The sequence below is a fragment of the Danio aesculapii genome, chromosome 22, assembly GCF_903798145.1.
Source record: "Danio aesculapii chromosome 22, fDanAes4.1, whole genome shotgun sequence".
Taxonomy (NCBI): domain Eukaryota; kingdom Metazoa; phylum Chordata; class Actinopteri; order Cypriniformes; family Danionidae; genus Danio; species Danio aesculapii.
Window position 1 is genome coordinate 33,696,567 of NC_079456.1, and position 26,134 is coordinate 33,722,700.

At 36.5% G+C, this 26,134-nt stretch overlaps 1 protein-coding gene across 1 annotated transcript in view; it reads left to right on the plus strand.

Annotated features, from left to right (window-relative positions):
- The window catches only part of ppp1r2 (protein phosphatase 1, regulatory (inhibitor) subunit 2), a 35,612-nt gene that overhangs the window by 3,447 nt on the left and 6,031 nt on the right, over nucleotides 1–26,134 (plus strand). Inside the window, exons 2-4 of the mRNA XM_056448211.1 lie at nucleotides 11,845–11,952; nucleotides 14,106–14,189; nucleotides 24,688–24,791. Coding sequence (XP_056304186.1) covers nucleotides 11,845–11,952; nucleotides 14,106–14,189; nucleotides 24,688–24,791 — 296 coding nt within the window. The remainder of the gene's footprint in view (nucleotides 1–11,844; nucleotides 11,953–14,105; nucleotides 14,190–24,687; nucleotides 24,792–26,134) is intronic.

A 26,134-nucleotide genomic window follows, 5' to 3' on the forward strand; every position in this document is an offset into this window, starting at 1 on the left:
TATGGTTACATTAGTTGAGCCAAACTCGGTTTTATTTATTTATATTTTTTGTAATTTTATGCCTATTCATCAATTTTAAGGATAAGACCAAAATAATGGCAATCCTGTCTATTTGTTAATCATGACATTTGCCTTTTATCATTTTTCAGCACACATTGATTTTTTTTTTTAGGTCAAATTTTTTTAACTCAAATTTTTACTGCCTGAATAAATAAAGATATTCTTTTTTTGTTTATTATTTATGTTTATTTTAGTAATTTTTGTACTAGATAACATTTTCAATTAATTACATTGCATTTTCAATGAATATTATTAATTTATTTAGCATTTAAAAGCTTTAAGTTGTTATTTTTAAAATGGTTTTTGTTACATTTCATTACCTAAACTCTCAAAATCAAAAGCATAATCTGCAGATTCTTTGAGAGAATTCTGTGCAGAAGTTTTTAATTTTTTTCTCAGGTGCATTTGTACAAAAATCTTTTATTTATTTATAATTGTTTGTGACTATATATATATATATATATATATATATATATATATATATATATATATATATATATATATATATATTTTACTATTATTTATTAAGGCTGATGGGACCAAAATAATGGCGATTCTGTTAACTGAGCTGTCTGCCTTTTATAGTTTTTCAGCACACATGTTGATTTATGCTTTTAGGTCAACTAAAATTTGTACAAGATTTATTTTAGAAGCATCAGTAAAGGAGGCTGCAGCTGATGGTTATGCAGAAGTTGGCGTGTGTGTCTGTCTGTCTGTCTGTGGGCTGTATGTAGGTGTTGTGTTTGGCTCTTCTTCCTCTCTCCAGAAGACGTTGTTCTTGAATCCAGCTCTCCCACTCTGAGGAAACTAGGACACACTGCGAGAATGACACTTATTCCTCAATTCTGTCCTGCGGGACGACCAGCCGAGCTGACTGCAGTGACACTCAGTTAGACCTGCTTAAAATGTCTAGTGCTTCACCAGATGACGCTCAGTGTAGTAAAGCATAATATTAGTCTTTTTCATCCTATCATCCTATAGCTCTAGTCACACGAGGGCTGAATGATACATCATAAAATTATGTAACTTTGATAACAGTTTTAGAATTCAATATAAAGTAATAGAATTAGGGCTGCATAATTCTGGCTAAAATAAGAATCACGATTTTTTTATTTTGCTTAAGATCAAGATCATGATTTTCTCAAGATTCTGTAGACGTAAAATAAAGGTTAATGCGAGTAGGCTATTGTTATTTCTCGAACATATGGTGAAAACAACAATAATAATATTAGGCTATGTGTAGGTCTACTGTTGGTAAAAATGCTCAATTTTGTATAGACTTGGAATGGTGGATTTAAACGGACTTTAAATATGTCCTGGTTGTTAATTCACAGTAAAGTGACGACATTAGAATACAATAATTCATCATCCTAAAGTTGAATTATGTTTGTGAATGTTTGGAAACATTGTTAGACCATTTTATTCACTGGTAATATCAGACAATTGTCATTATCAGATTCCCTCTTGTGTTACATTCAACATTATATAGACTAGAGTAGTTATACCGATACAGTAAACATTTATTAATACTTTTTGTTCGCTTTGAAAGAAAAAACATATCAAATGCTTGTCGGAATCTTAGCTCTAAAATGCGATATAGGCCTAATCATTTAAATGATATGCACACCGGTTTCACTTTCACTCATCGGCTCATGGCTGCCGTCACGGTGAAAAAAAAACACACATGCAAATCATATTTCCCACGCGACTCTCAAACGATCGCTCTGTGTAACAAACTAAACATTATTTACAATGTTATCAGATGTTATTTACAGCCTGTGCAAGTTCTGTTCATTAAAGAAAGCATCACTGGCGGGCACGCGTGCATCCTCTCGATAGTAAACGCACAGCTCCCGGTCAGCTCGTGTGATTTTGCGGCCGCTAATACGTCATTACATTAAGACAGAAATGACATTTTGGGGTGAATTAACGTTATACTTTTTAAATACAGTATGTGACACTTTTAACCTCATTTGTAGGTGTCCAAGTTGTTGTGAAGACTTGTGCAACTGCCTTTACGCTGATTAAATATAATATAATTAAATATAATTGACTGAATCGTAGAAAAGCTGAATTAGGATCGTGTAGGGTCGAATCAAGATCGTAATCTTTTTTTCAATGAATCGTGCAGCCCTAAAAAGAATGCAATATATACGCACCCACGCAACGCATAGGTGTAATAAGTTACATTTAGTTTATGCATTGGTTGTTCATCTAAATCTGACCAATCAGATGAGGGATTACTATCTTTAGCCCCGCCTCCCTAATAGTTGCTTTATTATATACAAGAGACCTACAGTAGCTTTGCTCAAGTGGATCAAATTGATTTTAATTTCCATTTCAGCTAAAACGAGTTTTTTGTTTTATTTATTAACTTTTCAGTACTCAAATACTCTTAAAATCTTCCCTCAGAAATCTGCAGATTTATTTATTTACTTATTTTTACAAATGTCTGCAGAAATGGCAAAAAAAACAAAAGTCCACAGATCTGTCTGCCTTTACTGATTAGTCCAGTTACGTCTTGATCACAACGAATGCATTTTTTTGAGACGAGAGGTGCCTTTTATGAATAGTTTTAACTGCCTGATTTGCTTTACATTTTTGCAGTTGTGCTCTGTGTGTCTGCAGTTAAAAAAAAGTCAACTCTGAGCGTAAAAATTGCACTACGTCAGTGACGCCTTTTTTAATTGTTCAGTCAAATGAAAGCAGAGGTGGGGTTTCTGTTGAGGTGACAGCAGTGTTTGGCTGTTTCTCAATTCCGAGAACGTACTTGGGTTTCTGTGGAGATCGTTCTTGCCAGGTCACCTCGAACTCGGGAGGCCGCGAGAACACAGAACGCCTTCTCTGAGTAATGAGATGCTGCGTTCTTCCTGATGGTCACATGACCTTCACGCGTTTTTAACGGACAATTATGTAAACATTACAGCATTTATACAACAATTTATTGTTTTCCCCCTTTTCAGTAGATATAACGTTCACAAAAACGTACAAATATACTTTGCACAATACAAATAAAACAGATTTTAAAACAAATTTCAGCAATTAAACACCATTTTCACGTGAATGTATACTTTCACAGTCTCATGTTGGGAAACTCCAAGTTATATCTTTGATCTTTAATAATAAAGATATAAAATGCTCCTTTTTCAGCCGCAACGACTTCTGGGACTTCTCGAGTGAGTTTTGCGCTCAAGTCTGCATCGGTGCATCTTTATTATCAAGAATGCACCCAGGAAATTTCACTCATCCTCTGTTCTTGCCGTGTTGAGTTTTGGAACCAAACTTTGCCAGTTGACCATGACGTCACACGAGAACACGCAAAACGCATGTTGGGAAACAGCTTTTGTGTTTCCAAGATGATTACAGATACTTTTAAAGACGGAGGAGAAACTAGCAGCCGTTGTTTCGAGTTATCCAGAGCAGAATGATTTCTCCAATAGTGAATATTACAGTATTATTAAATTGTTACAATTATAACAATATCAATAGCATCACTCGCGCACAATACGCAGCTGATTCAGTGGGTGCCTAGCGACATTAAAAGCTTACAAAAAAGGCAGTTCAATGCGCCTCATCCATTAAGGCAAAAAAATTACCATTACAATACTTTGTGAAAGAAGGGATTTATTTACCAAATATTTCCATCAAAGCTTATTCACACGGTGTTTCCTCTACGATTTTTTTCCAGCTCTGGCGACAGGCCTTTTACACAAATCTACCAACGACCTATGACGTTATTTCCATGACAAATGTCATGAGCGCAGTATTACAAGTCGAGATCGCATTCATGTAATATGAGCATGCCAATCTCTTTGCTTGTGCTCTGATTTCCTCTGTCTGCACAAAACTTCTTTGCACCCCCTCAAATATACGTTGATCAAGCGCAGATTTTCTTGTGCGCTCTCAAATAAACAGTGCTGAAGTGCGATTTAGTGCGTTTATGTAACGAGTATGTCTCCAACATTTATTAGATTTGCTAGGAATATTTATGAATGTCTCCAATAGACCTACAGAGCGGCATTAATGCATCCTGAAGTGAATCAACTATAAACTCCTGCAAGATTAAGTCATTGTATGCAGAGCCAAAGACCTTTATCTATAAAGAATAATTATGGAAACCGTTTATCAAAACTGTCGTGTTTGCTGACCTCACGCATCACGCACTGTCAATCAGTCAGCATTTCACCTTAAAGGGTTCAACAAATAACGCACAGCACTACTACGATCACAGAAATGTTTGCGCTCTTATAATTCATATACCTTTTAATATGTTTTGGTGTTATTATAACCCACTATTAAAAAAAAAGTAACGACTGAATGTTTTGAATGAGAAGCTGTAATGTAGTCGTGGCGGGATGAATTTTGGTGTGGCGCCCCGCCATGGAAGAATAAATGTAGCGGAAACCATGTCATGTTTTTTTAATGTGCTTTTTTTGCTATACTTATTCAGTTTAAGGCCATGTCCCAAAATATGATAAAAATAGAAATGGTGCTGATGTAGAGCCTTATGAAATTCAGTATACTTTTCTTCAAAATGCCTTTTTCCTCCAGAATGACCAATCTTTCTGAAAGATCTGCATTTTTTTTCTGAAAGGTCTGCATTTTTGTGTTCAAACTCACAGGCAACACTATAAACATTCACTATATGAAAATAAATGTCTTTAAGACTGAACAAAGAAAGATGTGAACATAATGGATGACAAGAATTGGAGTAAATTATCTGTACATTTTTTGTTCTGGTAGTGAACTAATTGAATTTAAATCCTGAAACATTTCTTATAAATGTTTGTTATAAAACATCATTATTATTGGATAGTATTATAAGTTATTGCTTTAAAAGTTTAACAGAAATTTCGTTAAGAATATAATTAGATTTGTTTTGTTTTTCTTGAGTTTTGAAATTAAAACATTGTGTAAAATAATTTAATTCCTGTGTCTGTATTTTCCAATACTGTTCACATTTACCACATTGCAGAAATCCCTTTGCTTTCTAATGATCAGAAGAGGGACTATAATACCATAAAGTCTTTTAAATATTGCTATGTTTTGTTTTACGTCTAAAACATGCTATAATCTAAACTACGTTTAATTTTAGCCACAGTTGCTGTATTTTAATTCCTCTGTGCAGTTTGGAATCGCAAATAATTTCTAAACTTGATTATAAAACCGCTTGGTGTGTATAATAAACAGCTTCGCCTATTCTGAAGGAAACGTGAGTGTTTGCTTGTGCAGTGTGAGCGTGTGGGTGGTTGACAGGGCATTTGTTAAGGTGTTCAGAGTGGCTTCTGGTGCGTTACGCGGTTGCTAGGGTATTCAGGGTGGTTGCTAGGCTTCATGTACTGGCTAAACCCCAAGTATCTGCTATTTTAGTTTGTAGATATGGCTCAGGTCCTTCGTTCGGTGTTAGCCTATGGAGTTTTCCTTGTTTTCCACAGAAATTTTTATCTGGACACACTTTAAATGAATGATTTTAAATGTGAATCCGTCTAAAATTGTACAATTTTTATCAAAAGGAAACCTTAAACTGTTTTAGATTTTTATCTTATATATTATCATCATTATTGTTATATATGTATTTTACCTTGTAGATTATTTATTGCTATTGATGACTTTTATTTTGTTAGGATATTTTTATAATTATAGAAAATTGGTACTTATAAAACGTGGTAAACACAGCCAAAGAAGCTGAAATGGCAATAAAATTAAAACTCTCTCTTGTTTTCCACAGATAGTAAAGTTGTCAAATAGTAATTATAAGCGCCTCCTAAACGAGCAGCATGATTGTTATTCTTCAGGTCTGCAGAACAAACTGAGGGGTGAGTTGCACACTAGTTTAATAGCACACTCAGTAGTCATGCTTGGTTTAGCTGTCGGTTTTATTGCTCATTCCAGTCACCACTTGTGCATCAACAGATTGCTGCTATGTGAGATTCATGTTTTTATAATTAATTAAGAATTACTAGTAGTTTCAAAGAAAGATGAATATCAATAAAAATTAAACGGCTTCACACTAAGATCAGGCATTTGATCACATTTGTCATAAAACTTCAGCTGAGCTAAAAATATGTTAATAAAATATTATAATTAATCAAATTAAAATGTAATCTATTACAAAACTAGTTGTACCTGTCATGCAGTGATTTCAACAGAAATTGAAAAGTTTTTAGTTTTTTCATTATTATTATTATTTTTTGCAATTGTAAAACTGCAATAAATGTTGTGGTTACAGTTTATTTTCATCAGCGTGTACTTTGCATCCTGAACAATAGGGTATATGCGGAATTCTGCTAAAGGACTTTTAATTTGTCAGTAACCTGGGTTAAGCGCTTCCATTAAACTGTATGCCATTGCAAAATCGGCGCGTTTAAGGTCTGTTTTTAAAAAAAATCTGCAATCTCCTCTGGCTGAGTGATATCCGATATAAAGTGGGTCTAAGATTGTACAAGAAGCACTGCATTAAATTACATTTCCCCCCGCCATGTCTTTAAAATATGAACATTTGTTTTACCCCAGTATTCAATGGAGCTTCTGTGCTAGCCTGCCGATTCTCACGTGCACAAGCGAGTAAACGGCTTTTTGTCTCGTTTTACGCTTGAGCAACTAAATAAATGTCAAAGTCTATTTAACTGATTGTATTGTAATTACATTACAACATCGATGCTGTAAAAAGAACCGTATAAAATGGAAAAAAGTCACATTAACTGTTCACAGGATGTTTATCAGTATGGCAAGAAACACTAGCTCCGCAGACCCTATTGTGGACCACACGACCTGTAAAATAATCTTTACAAAGTCACATTGCCACCTACTGGTTATTTTTTTGGACCGTTTCCGCTAGGGCTGCACAATATATCGTTTCTGCATTGATATCGCAATGTGCGAGTCCGCAATAGTCACATCGCAGGGATCTACAATGTAGTCTGAATAATAATTGATCAGACATTACTCTTAACACCATAGTTTTAACCTTTTGAGTGAAAGTTTATTGTTTGCATTTTGTTTGAGGCCAGTTTTATTTAATAATCCTACGCCAAACCTCGCCGACGGAGAAAGTTCAAAACAAGGTCCGCTTGCATGCTTCAGCACCAAAGCACAAACTGGTCTGTTAAATCAAATATTGATATAAATAAAATGACAGTAAAATATTCACAGTTTCATAGTAGTCAAGCGTGTTTTGGCCCGGTTCAAGGCAACTGAACATAGTGTGAGTACGCCCTGAGACACAAGGCGCAGCCCTCTGGTATCTGCGGACACTTCCAAAACTGCCGCACAAAGGGAAGAAACAAGTGCAGAGGATTTGTCCAACATGTTATTGAGCCTTTTCTAATTTATAATTTCAGGTAGGCCTACTTTGTGTATGAAGAGCAGGTAATAACCCTACTCCAGTGTTGTAAATGCGATCTGCTGATCTAACAGACACCGCGCAACCTGATTTACAGCATTGAACTCCTTGCTGCAGATCAAAATGAACCCATTTAATGCAAAACTAAATGCATTTCTCTACTGATTATTTATAATAACAGGAACAAATAGTCTTGGAGAAAGTTTTTCATGTGATCATGAACGCGACACGCAGTTTTAATTGGGAATGAATGGAGAATGATTGACAGGCGCAGCGGAGGGAAGCGCTGAACTGAACATGAATTTAACCACTTGAATATTCATCTGTATTTCACATTAAACTGTAGAATGGCTTCAGAATATTTGAGATATACATGACAACTATCTAGTGCCTTATAATAAGCTACCCTGATGGCTTTTGTTGGCTTATAAATTACACAGAATAGCGTACGCGTACCAGCTGGCCGATACCCGATCCAGCAAAAATATGCGATATCGAACGATATCCGATCCAAGTATCGAGATCAGTGCATCCCTATTTATAACAGAAAGGACTAGTGGAGGCATAAGTGATTATCAACCAATTCTGTTAAGCCATTAATCAGTCATAATTCCCTATTACTTAGGTTTATGTTGGTTTTGAAAATGTAAGTGAATGCAAGTATGAAAAATAATCACGACCATGTTTAACTTTATAGATGCCACACATTTTAGAAAATTCTGTAATTTCACTGTGAACTGACTTAGTCTTCGCTTTTACAATTTTCTCTTAAAAGCCGTACAGTTCATTAAGGTCACAACTGAATATATCTCAGCTTTACCCTGTAATGCATGTTCAGGAGGCATTACAACAATATTATTTGTTTCTCCAACACCTGCAGTTGACGGCAAGAGAGCTGTGTTTCTTTGGCAACTTATTTTTCTATATGGGAGGATATCCTGTACCAACTTGTAGATTTCATCTTTACCCTGACCTCTGTTGTTTTTCCTGGACTTTTATCCCCATGGAGATAAAAAGCTTGTTTGGATCATAAACTTTCACAGCGTTCAGCTCTCGAAACCACAGACAAGTTCCTTGAATTGTTTGTTCTCCCAATAAGTCGCTACATACTGCTGCTCATGTAGTGTTTTCATAACCGATGATCCGTTGAGTAAAAACATGACCTGCTACATGCAACAGTGCACTATATGCACCCATGTGATGCAGTAAATCACTGTTCTCCAATGAGGCCTCCCAACGTGAATGAACATAATCTCTTGATTATTTTGTGAGGGAACATGAAGAGATTAGCATTACTCGATTGGACTCCACTTTACTTTCATCATGCGCATGTTAGAACAGAAAATCTTGCACTGATTGAGTCCAGCACCTCTCCACAAGAGACCTAAAAATAATCCTCTTGTCAAAACAACAGTATCTTAGCCTCCGCTTTGAAAGGCTCTAGCTAAAAATCGTCATGTTTTAAATCCGGCATCAGGTTTGAGTGGATTTCTCCACGCCGGCTTTGTAACGCAGCACCTCTGCAATCGGCGGTTGTGTAACTGTCCTTCTTCCATGTGGATTGGCACATTTTACTGCTACTGCTAAAGCATTAGCGGTCCAGTCGACTGCATTTCTGTCACTGAATTCATCCGAATGCACAGAGAAAACCCATTCGGTCTCCGAAAGCTTGACTGTTGCTTTAGTTAAGCTGCTTGAAGGCCAATAAAATACAGTGTTGTGAAGCATTTCTGTCATTCGGATGTAGTGGGTGTTGATTACAGATGTTAGGGCCATAATTGATACTTATAAAAAGTGAATAAACCCATTGATTTTGAAATTATTAGTTGGCTTTACTTAAAAAGTGAATAAAATCATTGTTTTAAAGCAACTAGTTTAGACTCGAGTCACTGAATTCTTCCGAATGCACAGAGAAGACCCATTCGGTCTATGAACGCTTGACTGTTGCTTTAGTTAAACTGCTTAAAGGCCAATAAAACGCAGTGTTGTGAAGCATTTCTGTCATTGGATGTTGATTACAGATGTTAAGGCTGTAATTGATTGGTTGAGGCCGTATTTTAGCTTTTTTATGGTCCGTATGAGATCAGTACACTGTAAAATGTTAGTTGACTTTACTTAAAAAAGTGAATAAACCCATTGCTTTTAATGCGAGTAAATCTGTTGCTCTCAAACTGCTGGCCAACTGTTGCTCAATTGTTGCTAGATCGTATGGATGCGGCCGGAAGTTTTATTTATATTATTATTTTATATATATTTTATATTATATTATTAAAGATTTATTTATATTATTCATAAAATTTCCCATTTATTGTATTTCATTAACGTCTACCCCCAACCCAACCCTAAACCCAACCGTCACAGTAATGTAAAAACAGTATTTGTACAGAGTATTATTTATGTTATCTATTAAATTACCCAATAAATTGTATTTTTTTAACGCCTACCCCCACTCCAACGCTAAACCCGTCACAGTAATGTAAAAATATTAATTATTGTTATACAGTGTTATTAAAAAAAAAGCTGCTATATTAATGTGTGTATCGCACTTCCGGCTGGTCGTGTATCTGATCTAGACTTTACCCTGTTGCTCTCAAACTCCTCCTTATTCCAGCCTGCAACTGATGTCAAAAATATAACGAGATTCAGCCCACCAAAACAAATATTGTGGAACCCACTATCATTGTTGTGCAGTCACGTCTAGCCACTTGTGGTTTTGACCCACCACCTAGTCGAAATTTATAATACTGCATTCATATTAGTTTTAATGTCATTTTCTCTGTGTACGATCGAGCGTTTTATTTCTGTGGCTGATTTAAACGTTAAAATATATGTCCGTAAGTGCTCTATTTTTGCTAAAGCTCTATATTTGTGAATATTCAGGGATAAATTGATTATTATCTGTTTTATACCACTTGTGTTTTGTTGAACAAACACTTCTTCATGGCTTACACATTATGTTGGTGGTGTAACTAATATGATCATTTTGCTAATATTCAATTCGGATGGTCTCATTTAATAGATTTTGCTCATATGCTTATTGAGATTTGCATAAAAACTTTGTAAATCAGCAAAATTGTACTGCTAGTTGAATTGAACATGTTAAAGTAAATGTGAATATATACTTTTCCCCTCTTTGTTGTAGTTTTACAAAAAAAAAGAAAGATAATTGAGAAGAACAATTGCCAGTAAAGTCACTTAAGTTACTCAAACTGCTTTCTGCTGTTCTTACGCTATACAATTGGTTGGGACCGATTAATAATTATTATGCCTTTTATTTGTTGTATTTTCATAGCAATTTAAACTACCCCTGGAGTATGAGTAACAAATAACAAAAAGCTTGAGTTTTGACTGCACGAGAATGACTGAGTGTGTCTTAACGCTCGGCCATACACACAACAACCACTGATATATGATGTGTGACATGATGAACATGTTGATTTGCATTATCAGTGGTGGCAGGTCATGCTTGAAATATAAACGTCATGTCTGTTGTCCTAAGATGCATCAATTGTCAGGTTTCCACTTTTTTTCTTGTGCTTGAACGTTAAAGCGGCCCTCCTATGAATTGTCAGTCACTGAAATGGCCCCCCGCCAATTTGAGTTTGAGACCCCTGCCTCAAAGTAAATGTACATAATTACAAAATTAAGTCAAGTTTACTTCCTGCTCATATTTCAAGGGGCTTTTCAGCTTTATTAGAATAAGATAGTGGAGATTACAGACAAGAAACTATTTGTAACGGAGAGAGGAGAAGGTTTAGCAAATGACGAGAGCTGGGAATTGAAGTAATAAGATCTATCACCCATTCACAATCAACAGTAGCCAAACAGTACACATTTCGGAAGTCTCTCATATGTAACAACTATTTCAGTTTTTGGCGTTACTGACACTGCACAACTTTCTGTGTTCAATGCATTGTCCACAAGTGCATAGAACGTTTGTACCGAGGATAGTGCTGTAGCTTCAATTAGTGTATTGTGAAACATTACGATTACAAGGACGTCAGTAAGCAAACTGTTTACCTTAATCTGAATTAGACAATATGATTATGGTGTTAATATGAATTGCTTTTATAATGTTTCTTTCATGTTCCCATGTATGTTATAGTGCATAAATCGAATAACGTCATTATATCACCATGCTGTCCAATCCAAATCAGAGTTTTGGTGTTCATTTAAACGTACTGATTAACCTAAGACTTGAGAGAAGGCCTCATCTGCTGCTCTTATCTTTTATATCACTAAGGCTTCGTATATTTGACTATGTATGTCACTTGCTGCTATTTATTTCTCTCTGCCGTTTCCAAGCTACTCCATAAAGTTTCAAAGTGGGGCAAAGTCCTGGGTTTAATGTGGCAGAGATCTCAGCGGGGCCTTTTGCATCAGGGCTAATAGCTTTATCTATAATTGTATGTTAAGCTCTGTGTTTCATCCTGTTCTTGCAGGAAAAAGTCACAGAAATGGGATGAAATGAACATTTTGGCCACATATCACCCGGCGGATAAGGACTACGGGTTGATGAAGATTGACGAGCCCAGCACGCCATACCACAGGTAAGGACCATATAAATAACCTGACTAAAGAAAATATACTGCTATTATATACACACACGTAGGTAATTTATCAATTCAATAATTATACTGTTAAAGCGATAGTTCAGACCAAGCGGCAACCTCCCGCTCTCCCTCGGGAAGCCAATACGGAAGTAACTGAAACTGCAATTCATTAAAATTCCGCTAGTCCTGGCTCCATAATAGAGCAAGTGGCAATTGAGCCCACTGTTAGAATGGCCAACTTTACAGCAGAAAAAAAGGTGTTTACAGCCTGGTACAAAGAATGATTTTGGTTCATATAGCTATTATTACCCTCCATGACAACTGTGAGGGGGGTGAATTTTTTTATAACTCATCCATTTCCTTTATTTTAGGTCACATTAAGTTTGCATAATTAAGGGCGTGGCCACTTGAGTGACAGCTAGGTCTCGCTGGTCGCCTTTACTTCACCTCAGCTGAATCCGGCAGATTAGCGACTGATCTCGGCATATTCATCGTATTTTTGTGTTGTTTTATGTGGCTTTACACAGTCAGCTGCCTTTTGGACTTATTTCTTACAATTATCAGATGATATGGGATGCTGTGTGCACTTAATTGTGCTCACAAACCATTCATGTGGCCTCGTTTCCCATGTGAGTAAAGTTATATACTTGTATACCATCTCTATAAATGTGTGTGTTTTATTTAAGATCATTTATCATTAATATTTTTCTTTAGACCCGTAAAGCACTCCAGAATGTGACAGATTGATTAGCTGTAGGCTCTAGAACAGTCATCTAAAGCGTTGTCATACACTGTTATGCTGGATTTTATCAATAGTCTTGCATTTACTAACACACACACACACATCTAAAGTGTTTGGAAATAATTCGCGTTTTCCTCCTGTAGAAAAACGTCATAAGAGCAATGTTTAGTGGCTCACTGTATTACTACAGTGTTTTTAAAAGTCTAAACACTTTATTGATATAGTGTACAGCCAAGCACATGTGGTCAGAACACAAACGAGTCGCAGGTAATAAAGTTGTAAGCGTTTCTCCCAAAGTAAAGTCTGTCTGCCAGGTCTAAGCAAAGTGCCAGCAGGTGTCAGTAGCTCCGCCCACTCTCCGCCTCTTTGCCCTTGTTTGGTATCCCGCCGTGGGTGCGATGACGCGCGAACAAAATGGCGACGGTTGGCCGCGCCTACTTGTAGCTTCTTTTGCAGTGTTCAGAAACCTATGGGTGACGTCACGGATGCTCCGTCCATATATTTTACAGTCTATGGTTCAGACAAAAATAAAAATGTACTGACTAATTAATTAACTTTAAGTGGTTCCAAAGGTTAATGAGTTTCTTTCTTCTGTTGAACACAAATGTTGATTTTGCCATGAAATGGCCATAAGTTGCTGATGTGGCAATAAATAAGCAAACAAAAAAAAGTCAGATTTAAAGCATGATTTTACTTATTATTCCAGGCCAAACCAGATTCACTAATTTAATTATTATTCACCTAAGTCAAAAGTTTTATTATTATTATTATAATTATTTTTTTAGGGGTTTTCACCTTTATTTGGACAGGACAGTAGAGAGAATTGACAGGAAAGTGTGGGGAGCAGAGAGAGGGGAAGGATCGGCATAGGACCTCGAGGCGGGAATCGAACCCGGGTCGCCGCGAACACCGGAGTGCATGTGTCGGTGCACTTTTCCACTACGCCATTGGCACCGACTATTATTATTATTATTATTATTATTATTATTATTATTATTATTATTATTATTATTATTATTATTATTATTATTATTATTATTATTATTATTATTATTATTATTATTATTATTGTGCCAGACAGAATCTGCAGACTTGTTTATTATTTCTGTAAAAAACATATGCTGAGTTTAGGAGCTAAAAATGTAACTTTCTGATTCTGTCAAAGTCTTTATATAGTTATGTCTGTAGCCCTTTGCGCTGGAGATTAAGCAGTTATTGTTTGAGGGTCTTGTGTGGATTTTGAATATATATCCGTCTGGCTTCTCTCTGGATCTGTTACTGCCCTGTCTGCAAAATACAAGGGCAGCACTGAGGCTGCAACTCAATATGACAGGGCAAATTTGCAGTAAAGGTCATGCTGTGTTTCTCCCTTCGGGCAATCGGCCAAAAACTCTGCTTTTGCTCTCAGGATGGTGGGCGATGAGGAGGATGAGGGGGCGCTCAGCGATTCAGAGGGGAACACGGCGCTGCCCGGCGATGACCTCGCTCAGAAGTAAGTGATGCATGATTGCCATGTCTGAGACTGAGGAGGAGTGCAGCGGAGATGCACATCTGTTCTTTAACTTCCAGAATATCAACACTTTTCACCTCTCTCTTTGTATGGTCATGAAAACCTGGTAGTCATGGAATTTTGACATTGGTTTGACATTGACTGGAAAAAGAAATATACCCACAAAATTTAGAAAAAGTAAAAAAAAATAAAAATTGATAGTCCCTATTCTTGGCATTCTTTCTAATGAGAGTTCGGTTGGCTGGAATTGAGTGCTGTGGGGTAAATTACACTTCAAACTTGCTGGTGATTTTAAAGCATATTGTCATCTAATTTCTATTTGAGATAAGCAGTCCAATTAGATTAGCTCAATATTTATTTAGCCGAATAGTTGAGAAAAAATTATATAAAAATTATTGCAAACATTTCTACGTTTCCTGACATTCATCATACCCTTGGCAAATTCTGATTTAAAGGGCCATGAAAGCTCCCCCTGTCTCAGCAGGCTCAAACCTCTAGTTTGGAAAAAAGTAAGGAAAGTGGGTGTGTCTAGAAAGCGGCGAAAGAGCGAAGGGTTTGCATAAAAAGAGAAGTTTCATTATGTTCACATGCTGATTTTGACAGCGGCAACACAAACACAGACGCAGGGGAGATACACAGTGACTTCGTTTACATGGACATCAGTAGTCAAATGATTTGCCTTGATCTGAATAAGACAATAATATGATTATGGTGTTTACATGAGTTGCTTTTTGAACATTTCATAAATGCCCCCTGTGACAATCGAGATATTGGATGCAAGGAACTGCTGGAAGAGTGTAGTTTTAATGGAATTTGATACCGCACGCCATATGGGAGAAAAAAAAGAGACTCGGTGGGTGGAGAGAATATCGTCAAACAGCCGTGTGTGTATAGACTATGCGATTAAAAATCATATGCGGCAAAAATCCTACACGTCGGTAATAGTTTAATGTGTTTACATTCGGAGAACAGCATTTAAAGCGTATCATTCAGCCCATAAAATTGTAGTGATGTTAACATACTGTAAACTTAGTAACTAAATCATTCTGACTAAGGTATGTCTTTAAAAACTTAAAGAGTACTGCTGATGATACTAACTAACTTTGCCATCTGAATAAACATAAACAACACTGATCACACACTTACCAAACTTGTAGAGACAGAACAATCAACACCAACTGGAATCGCATCTTTATTAAAAGGAGAGGAATAGCTAATCCAGATTTCCAGATGCGAAAAGCTCTTGGGTAAAAAATGTTTCTTACAAAAATATTTTGCGCATGTTAGCAGACCACTGTAATCCACAAATGTGGGCCCACACGCAGCAGTGCGCATTGCGGTAAAATGGAAACAAAATCTTCATTGAAGCACATTTATAAACGCAACACTGACGACCCATGTCTCCAAACAAATCTTCTTCTTCCACTTTTTTTAATTACGGTTGGCAACACAACGTTGCATCTCTTTGAACACTGTAACAGGTAAAAACAGTCTTCGAAGCTATATCATGCATATTAATGAAGTTGCATCTCATTCACAATAAAGCGTGCTGATTGGTTCAAACCAAATCTTTTTCATGAATTAATTCTGAAAGCTCAAAGACGTCATGTTGTACCGGATGGTACAGACATCCAGTCTCCACACTGGAATTTACACAAGAATCTAATCGCCGTGACGCAGCTTCAAAATTTCTTTTCAAACCGAAAGAACGAATTTGCTTAAAATAACGCAAAATTAACCACTTGGTAGCTTAATATATGTGTCTTAATAGTGTTTTTAGCAACGTGGGACACATATATGACTGTCAACATCTCAAAAAATGTGTTTTGGTGTTTCGTGACTCTTTTAAAGTTTTCTTTTTCAACCAGAAAGGTTTTTTTTTATCGGAAATAACACTTAAACAAAAGCTTTAAGTCAGAATTTGCCAGGGGAGTTTATAATTTGATGCTTGACTGTATATCTTTCATGTGTCCTGCAGTAACCAGACCGACCAAACAGAAAGTTTTGCAAACATTTACGTCTTTCTTCTGTATCCTAGACATGCACTTTACATTAATAGTTTTCTCTTAGCGTGTTGAATGTTTTTTTTATTTTATTTTGCAAGAAAAGCTTGTTAAACCTTGCTTAAAACAGCAGCCATAGGAACTCAAAACATTGGTATCTGTATTACTTTTTAAGAATGAACCAAATTTTTGGCCGCTGAAAATTATTGTCAAAAAATGGTATATTAGGTTTTTGGCTGAAATAAAAAAAATAGGCAGAAATATGAGTGGAAAGGGTCCAGGTTTCACTCTCTCTCTAGCTGTAGAAGCACTGCACTATTATAAACATTCATTTCAATGCACTATGCAAAGACCTTTTTATTGTGTGTGTGTGTTTTGGCTACATCGATTAATGATCAAGAGCTTCTTAGCACATTCACCACAGTCAAAGTTCAGAATAGCACAAAATCACTCTCGATTCTTTCTGCTTATGTGTAAACCTCACATGCTCACCAGAAAAGTAAAGTCCTCTCAAACAATGCTCTGACAGGACATTTCTATGTAGTAGTATACTTGTTGCTGCTGCTTGCAACAGTGCTACCGTGTCATCATGGCAACGCTGGTAAACTGATGCCTCGACTCGTTCACTGTCTAAATGTCGCTCTGGACAAGAAAAAACCCACTAAGATAACATATTAAATCCGAATAAAGAAGATTTCCGTTGTTATTATAGACAATATCTACAATATCTATATTCTGGGGGTTAAAAACCTTAATATTGAGTCTACTGAACGTGTGCAAGACACGAGTGTATTTTTAATTCTGAAAGCCTGAATAGATGAGGATGCAGAAAAGAGTTGAGGGAGACCAGATGTCCCGTCCCAGCCCAGGGCAGATCTGCTAACCTCTTTCACAATCCTTTCTGCTCGTCCTCTTCTGTCTGGTTGGAGTTTGACTCTTAAACAGCTGGTGAAAAAGCTGACATGTGTTTCTCTGATATGCAGACCAGACCGCTTGTCAGCAAAACTGCTCATAATGGCCTGAGTATTGATTCACGAGCAGCAAGCCATGGCTGACGATAACGTTGCAGATCGATAGGGTTGTGTTTAGCATACTTTCATCATCTAAACATCATAGTTTCACAGCCTAGATGCATCTATAATGCAGTCTAGTCAACAGTACACTTTATTTTAAGGTGACGTGGTTACAGTGTAACTATTGATTTACTATTGAGCAATGTTAATTATTTACATGTACTTACTACACTGAAAGAAATGACTTTTTCGTGTAGTTAAACCAAAGTAAACCAAGTTAAACCTTGGTTCAGATGAAAAGTAAATTAGAATTATTAGCCCCCCTGAATTATTCGCCCCGTTTATTTTTTTCCCCAATTTCTGTTTAAAGGGACTAATAATTTTGACCTTAAAATGGTGTTTAAAAAATTTAAAACTGCTTTTATTCTAGCCGAAATGAAATAAATAAGACTTTCCCCAGAAAATAAAATATTATCAGACATACTGTTTCAAAAACAAACATACAAATTTCTTGGCTCTGTTAAACATAATTTGGGAAATATTTTAAAAGGGAAAAAAAAAGGGGAGGGCTAATAATTCTGACTTCAACTGTATATAGATAGATAGAGAGAGAGAGAGAGAGAGAGAGAGAGAGAGAGAGAGAGATGGATGGATGGATGGACGGATGGACACAAATAGAGCAGATAGATAGATAGATGGATGGATGGTTGGATGGACGGATGGACACAAATAAAGCAAAAACGATAGATAGATAGATAGATAGATAGATAGATAGATAGATAGATAGATAGATAGATAGATAGATAGATAGATAGATAGATAGATAGATAGATAGATAGATAGATAGATAGATAGACAGATAGACAGACAGATAGACGGACGGACGGACGGACGGACACAAATAGAGCAGATAGATGGATAGATGGATGGATGGACGGATGGACACAAATAGAGCAAAAACGATAGATAGATAGATGAATGGACGGACGGATGGACACAAATAGAGCAGATAGATAGATGGATGGATGGATGGACGGATGGACACAAATAGAGCAAAAACGATAGATAAATGGATGGATGGACGGACGGACGGACGGACGGACAAACGGACACAAATAGAGCAGATAGATAGATGGATGGATGGACGGACGGACGGATGGAGAGATAGATAGATAGATAGATAGATAGATAGATAGATAGATAGATAGATGGACATAGATAGATAGATGGACATAGATAGATAGATGGACATAGATAGATAGATGGACATAGATAGATAGATGGAGCCGGGATGAAAGGCAAACATCTGTGCACTGCTTCTGCTCTGCTTGCGCGTAGGTGAAAGGGCCGTCAGTCTCTCCGCGGGTTCACTGCATTCATTGTGGTCTGGAACATTTTACGTGTATGCTGCTCTATTTTCACATTCAAGTAATGATCTGTATATCGTGGATCAAGTACAGTCGCGATAGAGTGCAGAGGATCCGAATAGATGGAATGGACACACCGCAGCCGTGCTGCTTCAGACAAGCACGTGCAAGTCGCGGTTTCTGTTTGTCATCACAACATACTGTTTTGGTCATGTTGTTTCAGTGATAAATTTAAAGTTCATTTTCTGCCGAAAGAGGCTGAATATTTGGTGCATTTTCACACCTCTTATTTAAATGTATTTGTTTTTTAAATGGGAGTGTGTCGAGTGTCGGAAAGAGGGAGTTTTGCATTTAAAGGGAGGGGTTTCTTTATGTGAAGTTACAGCAGTTACAATGGTTCTGAGAGCTGTGTGGAATCGTGTTGCATGATAATTTTGACAAATTTTTACACAAGAATTTTGACTTTGATACGATACCTAAATTAAATATCACGATACCGACACTAAATCAATGCTACACCATAGTTTTTTTTCCTTTAAAAATATAATGAATCAACACTGAGTGTTTGCTGTCAGCTGAAACAGAGTAGAACCATTTTTAAAAAGTGAAGAAAAGGTGTTAAGGTGAAGGTGTTAATCAGAGAACAGCATTTAAAGCGTGTCATTCAGCCCATAAAATTGTAGTGATATTAACATACTGTAAACTTTGTAACTAAATCATTCTGACTAAGGTATGTCTTTTAAAAACTGAAAGAGTACTGCTGATGATACTAACTAACTTTGCCATCTAAATAAACAACAAACACTGATCACACACTTACCAAATCTGTAGAGACAGAACAATCAACACCAACTGGAACCGCATCTTTATTAAAAGGAGAGGAATAGCTAATCCAGATTTCCAGATGCGTAATGTTTCTTACAAAAATATTTTTTTGCGTGCAAGCAGACCACTGTAATCCACAAATGTGGGCCCACATGCAGTAGTGCTCATTGCGGTAAAATGGAAACAGAACCTTCATTGCAGCACATTTATAAACGCAACACTGACGACCCATGTCTCCAAACAAATCTTCTTCTTCCACTTTTTTTAATTACGGTTGGCAACACAACACATCTCTTTGTACACTGTAACAGGTAAAAACAGTCTTCGAAGCTATATCATGCATATTAATGATTAATGATAATTCGATACGATACCTAAATTAAATATCACGATACCGACACTAAATCAATACTACACCATAGTTTTTTTTTCCTTTAAAAATATAATGAATAAACACTGAGTGTTTTTTGTCAGCTAAAACTGAGTAGAACCATTTTTAAAAAGTAAAACAAATATAGAAATGAAAACTAATTTTGTCAGCACTCCAGCCGAGCGGTGTTAACATCAATAAAATAGTTGCAGCTTTCTTTAAAATACTATAGACCAAAGTGCACATAACGTTTTTGGTGTGGTTTCAAAAAACCTAGAGGTGTTGCTTGGTCCTCCTGTTCATGACACAGTGATCCTGTCACATTCATATATTATTACATATTCATAATATTATATATTATAATTCATATATTAATATAGGGGTGAATGACGTGACATGCGTTTTTAGCTGTCCATGATGTCATAAAAAGGTATATACAAATTGAAGATTTTATTTCTTATTAAAAGAGTGTATTTAATCAGCAGAATAAAGCAGAGCAGTAGCAAACGAGCCTGCATGTTTATATTTACACTCAAATCAGTCCAGCTCCTGCACACAAAGCCCAATGCATTGATTTTTGAGTTTATTTTTAGGCGAACTCTTTCTTCCCTCTACTAGTCAATAAAATAAAAGTAAAAACATTCACTGAGCAGGAAATCTCTCCAGAATGATTACAGAGCTTCTCCCCTGAGAGAAAGTCGTCTCTGAATGAATGAAAGCGGTGGGCTTTAATGCAGGATTTGTATCTTTTGGCTGCATGGATGCTGAGAGATGGATGTGAGTGAGTGGTTTGTCAGCCGCAGGCAGCTAACTGTATCTGGAGCTGATGTTAGCGTCCAGGAAGAGCTAGTAACACAACCGCTCAGCCTTATTTCTCTCTCTTTTGTCATTATTGTCCTCCTCGTGTGTCTTTCTTTCACCACTCTATCTTGGGTTTCCCTCAGGCTCCTTTATTTTCTGCTCCTCTACCCAGCAGTCTGTGTGTGTGTGTGTGTGTGTGTGTGTGTGTGTCTGATTACTCCTGAGAGATGCTTTTCTTTGTTTTTTTATTGGTGTTTAACAAGATCATACATAGTAATAAATAATACAGGAAAAGAAAAATTACAGACTGTCTTAGTTTTCTTGTTTTCCCACTATCCCCTCAAAATGAAACAATTTTATTAAATGTATTAATTAAAAACAAACATATCCTCTGAAAAAGGAAAAAATAAAAATGAAAAATCGTAAATAGGAGTTTAAAAAAAGAAGAAAGCTAAAAAAAAAGATCAATTTAAGGAGTCAATGTTTCCTCTTTGCAGTAGTTTACTGTGTATTAGAGCTGATATCAACAGAACAAGGTAAGCCTCTGATATAGTCTACACCAGGATTCCAGGTCTTGTTAAAAAGATTTGAGAGATCCTGCAAGTAAACATCTTAACTTCTCAAGTTTTATGCAGCTAAAGATGTCATGGGATGGAGGAATGATCTGTTTCCATTTGAGAAGAAGGGCTTGTCTGGCGAAATGCAGCAGTCAAGTCAACTCTCTCTGAAATGCTTGCAGAGATGCTTTACTAACTGATTCTGTCACATCAATAGTGATTTCATCACGATTTTACGACAAGTCCAAGTCTAGTCGAGCTTTATTGTCATTTTGCTATGTGTGGACATAAAGTGGTATGTAATATTGTCTCACATGTAATATTGTGTACTACATAAATTAACAAAATCAATAATATGAACACAACACTGGATGTAAGAGCCATTTTAGACCTATACATAATTAGCATAACTATCATATACTCTAAATACTTAACGATACAAGTAATTTTACAAAAGCCGGAACAATATTATGCGAGATATTGTGCAAAAGAGGTATTTAAGGTTGAAGAAAGCAAGGTGCAACATGATCGCGTGGTACATTCACAAGTAAACCTTGTTGATCTTAAGTTCTTGTAAGATGGAGTTTAAGTGTGCGGTGCATATGGAGAGGAGAGCATTTCTACAGATCGTTTGTCAAACCCACTCACCTGTGTGAGGCACACAGTAATGCAGAATGGTTTTATATGGAGAAATAGAGCGATTGTAGGAAAGTGTCTGTAAATGTGTAAACTGGTGCCAATGTGCAAACTTTAAGTGTCTGTTATAGATGAATGAGTATGTTTTGCCTCTTGGCATTATTATGCTGTTGTATAATCGTTATATAATCTGCATTGTTGGGTAAAGTTGCTTTTAAAGGTAACATTGTAACATTGAGTCACTTTTTTTAAGTAACAATATTTTTACTTAGCTACTTAAGTAATGTGAATTGTTTTTGCTTTTTGCCTTTTTTGTAAGATTTAAATTTAAGATATTTAAGAATTAATTTTAAGATATATAATTTTTTTTAAGTAATTTTATGTAACATTGATAATCGGGTATAAAATGGCCTTTAAATTACATTAATATCATTTTCTTACAATTTTATGTCTTGAAAAAGCATTGTGCAGTTCTGAGTGTGCCTCACACAGGTGAGTGGACTTGACAAACCACCTGCAGAAACCCCTTTCTCTCAATAAACATTATATATGTGTTATTTTTATGTATTTATTTTATTTTTGCTATCAGTGACTTGCCTTTAGGAAATAATATGCCACCTTCTAGGACTCCTGTGTGATGTCTTAAAGTGGGAAAGATTACGACATGAATCACTGAGTGATTTTGGTCAGAATTTAATGGATGTTTTGAGCGGTTACATATTTATTGGTTTTCATTTAACGTCAAATACAGGAAGATTCTTAGCACAAGTGCAACAAAAAAGCACATTAAGTGTGTAATCAATGCTTTTATGGTTCTTGTGATGCCACAATGAAGACAGTGGCTTCATAAGCTGGGTAAACGAGCTAAAATGTCAACTGCTAAATGCATAGATTGTGTAAAGAACTTAGAGAAAACTGTGCAAAAATGTGCTCCTCAAAAAGAACCTTTATTAGGAGATTTTTTTTTTCTTTCTTAGGCTTAAGGGAAAATGTTTTCAGATAATATTATGGGTTAACATCTTATCTTTAACCCTTTTGAAGTTAAAACATTGTGTTTAAATATTACTGAAAACATCAAGCCGCGTTCGCATGCTAATGAATGGAAGTCCATGGAGTGAAAAAGTGCAGTGTGATCGTGGCTTTACAGTAGAAGTAGTTTTACCTAGTATTACTAGTTTAACAAACTATTAACATCATCTAACATTAATTATTTAACATTATTAGTTTGACAAATATCTGTATACTGAAATGGAGATTAGATGTTTTTACTTCTTTCTTGGCAAAAACATGCTCTCACATCATTAGTGCTGTGTAAGCATCCACTATTTTACATAGATATAAACATTTATTAAAAACTAAAGAGATTGCTGCGTGTTTTATGATATGCTGTAATAAATATAAACGTTCATTGTTTTTCTTATGATTTACCACGTATACGTAGACATAACATGAAACATTAGGTCATGAAAATTGACTCAAGTCCTGGAAAAGTCATGGAATTTTTGTAGTAAAAATGTGTATGAACTCTGGTAGTAATGGATAGGGGTTTGGAGGAATTTTTTAGAAAAAGGGCAAATATTCAATTCAATTCATCTTTATTTGTATAGCGCTTATACAATGTAGATTGTGTCAAAGCAGCTTTACATAAAAGGTCATAGTAAATAGGAACAGTGTAGTTCAGTTTTTAGTGTTTAAGTTCAGTTCAGTTTAGCTCAGTTCAGTGTGGTTTAATAATCACTACTGAGAGTCCAAATATTGAAGAGCAAATCCAACGATGCGCAGCTCTACAGATCCCGAACCATGCAAGCTAGTGCCGACAGCAGAGAGGGAAAAAAAACTATCTGTACTATCTGTATCTTACTGTAAAAATATCAGTGAAGCAGAAGCAACAAATGCAATACTGGGTGTAATTATCTTCTGCAAAGCAATGCCATTTGCACGAATCTCAGATCTAATGCAAAGATACAAATGAAGTTCCTGGTAAAGTAAAAAGGTCCTCAATATCTTGAAATTATTTTTGGCCTTTATCATCATAAATATCGCCCAATGATTTAACATTGCATTTCTTCCAGTGTGGATTATAAAAAGGAATTTTCCCTGATTAAAAAAATATATATAATTATGAAGCAAGGCTGAGTGTCTGTGCCACTCCTCATTTGGTTCAATTTTTTATTTTATTATTATTATTATTATTTTGGTTATCGACCTCCAGGTAGAAATTAAATGTGTGATGAGCATCAGTACTAGTTTAAAGTAATTTTTACTCGAACACAACTATAAATTAAGAGAAACTGCGACTGTCAATTGAGCACCATTAATAACCGATGCTAACTGAACTCCACTTTTGCTTTCTGAAAAAGATTCTGTTTTTTCCCTTTGTACATGTCATCAGAGGGGGAAAGCCCCCCCCACTAGTGACTAGTGATCTCTACTTCATTAGCATAAACAGCCCTGAGTGAGAAGCAGCCGTCTATTAGCCCATAGAGTGTTTGAGCTGCTGAAGATAATGTCAGCAGAGACTAAGAGGTTTATAAATGTGGTGTTTTAGATGAAGCACTAATGATCAACGACCAAATGAAGTCGCCATAAACAGATGCATGCATTCACTTTTTCACACAGATAACTTTAGTCCTGTTTTCACTATGCTGACACACTGGCATTTGTAACTCCGCCCTCTTCTGAAATGAGCTCATCTCATTTGAATTTAAAGCAACAGTCATTAAAACGGCATAATTTGGATCAAAGCCTAAAAGGGTCGGTTTCAGAGAGTTAGAAAACATTGTGTAGTATTTTTAACTGAAAGTTCACACACAAACACATCAGAGACTTATTTTATATCTTGAATAAAGGGGCATAATAAGTCACCTTATTGTTGTTAACTAGCCACTGTGGATGTTGTTTTGCTCAGGCTGGCAGCAGCGGCGGCAGAGGGAGCCGAGTCTCGCTTCATGCAGGAGCCAGAAGAGGAGAGCAGTGAAGAAGAAGAAGAGGAGCTCAGTCCAGAGGAACAAGGTGGACACACACACACACACACAAACAAAATGTTGAAGTCAGAATTATTAGCCCCCTGAATTATTAGCTTTCCTGTATATTTTTTTCCCTAATTTCTGTTTAACGGAAAGATTTTTTTTGACACGTTTCTAAACATTTCTCATTTTAATAACTGATTTCTTTTATCCTTGCCATGTTGACAGCACATAATATTTGACTAGATATTGGTCAAGATACTAGTATTCAGCTTAAAGTGACATTTAAAGGTTTGACTAGGGTAATTAGGCAAGTCATTAGCCGCATTTCCACTATCGGGCCAGTGTGAGCCAGGGCTTTAATCGGGCCAGGCTGGGCCAATAGCCCGGGAGGTTGAGAAATGAGGCCGAAATCATGTCGCGTTTCCACTGTCGGGCTAGTTGCTCGCAGCACGTCACGCAAACACCGCCCCCAGAACGTCCCCCGAATCAAACGTCACACAACCCGCCCACTTCAGCTGGAACAAAAAACTCAAATTATAACCACAAACACAACCTGGCATCACTACGAGAGCTGGAAGATGGAGAACACCGAAGCGATTGCTTTTTTACTGTTTGTGGTCTGTTGGTGTAAGGCCAGACAGCGATCAAACGCCGTCTATTTGCCTCTGAACATTTTCCTCGGCCCAAATGTTCAGAAGAGCCCTGGTGTCCTCAACTGACCAGTACTGTCTGCTATCCATTTTTTCTTCTTCTTAGTGAGTTGATCAAGCGCGATAGCAAAACTAATGTAAGGGAAGAAAGCATCTTGTCTCCTCTTTACCTGACAGGAAAACTCCGCCTTTGTACGTAACCCCGCCCCGAAGCCCCAGTTGGCCCTCCTTGGCCCAAGGTATTCGGCGGGCCGAAAAAGGCCGGACGCTGCCCCCAAGGAATCCCCGCTTTGGCCCGATTACGCCCCGGAAGTGATAGTGGAAACGCGACTGGCCTTGGCTCGCCCTGGCTCGCTCGCTTTAGGCGCGATAGTGGAAACGCGGCTATTGTATAAGAGTGGTTTGTTCTGTAGACTATTCAAAACAAATATTGCTAAAGGGGGCTAATAATATTGACCTTAAAATGGCTTTAAAACAATTAAAACTGCTTTTATTCTAGCCGAAATAAAACGAATAAGACTTTCTACAGAAGAACAAATGTTATGGGAAATACTGTGAAAAAGGCCTTGCTCTGTTAAACATCATTTAGGAAATATTTGAAAAAGAAAACTGTTTAAAAAAATCCATGAACAAAACTGGGTATAATTACTGTTTTTACATTACTGTGAGGGTTGAGGTAGGGTAGATGATTATAAAATACAATTTAATGGGTAAACTCATGAATAATACTGGGTAT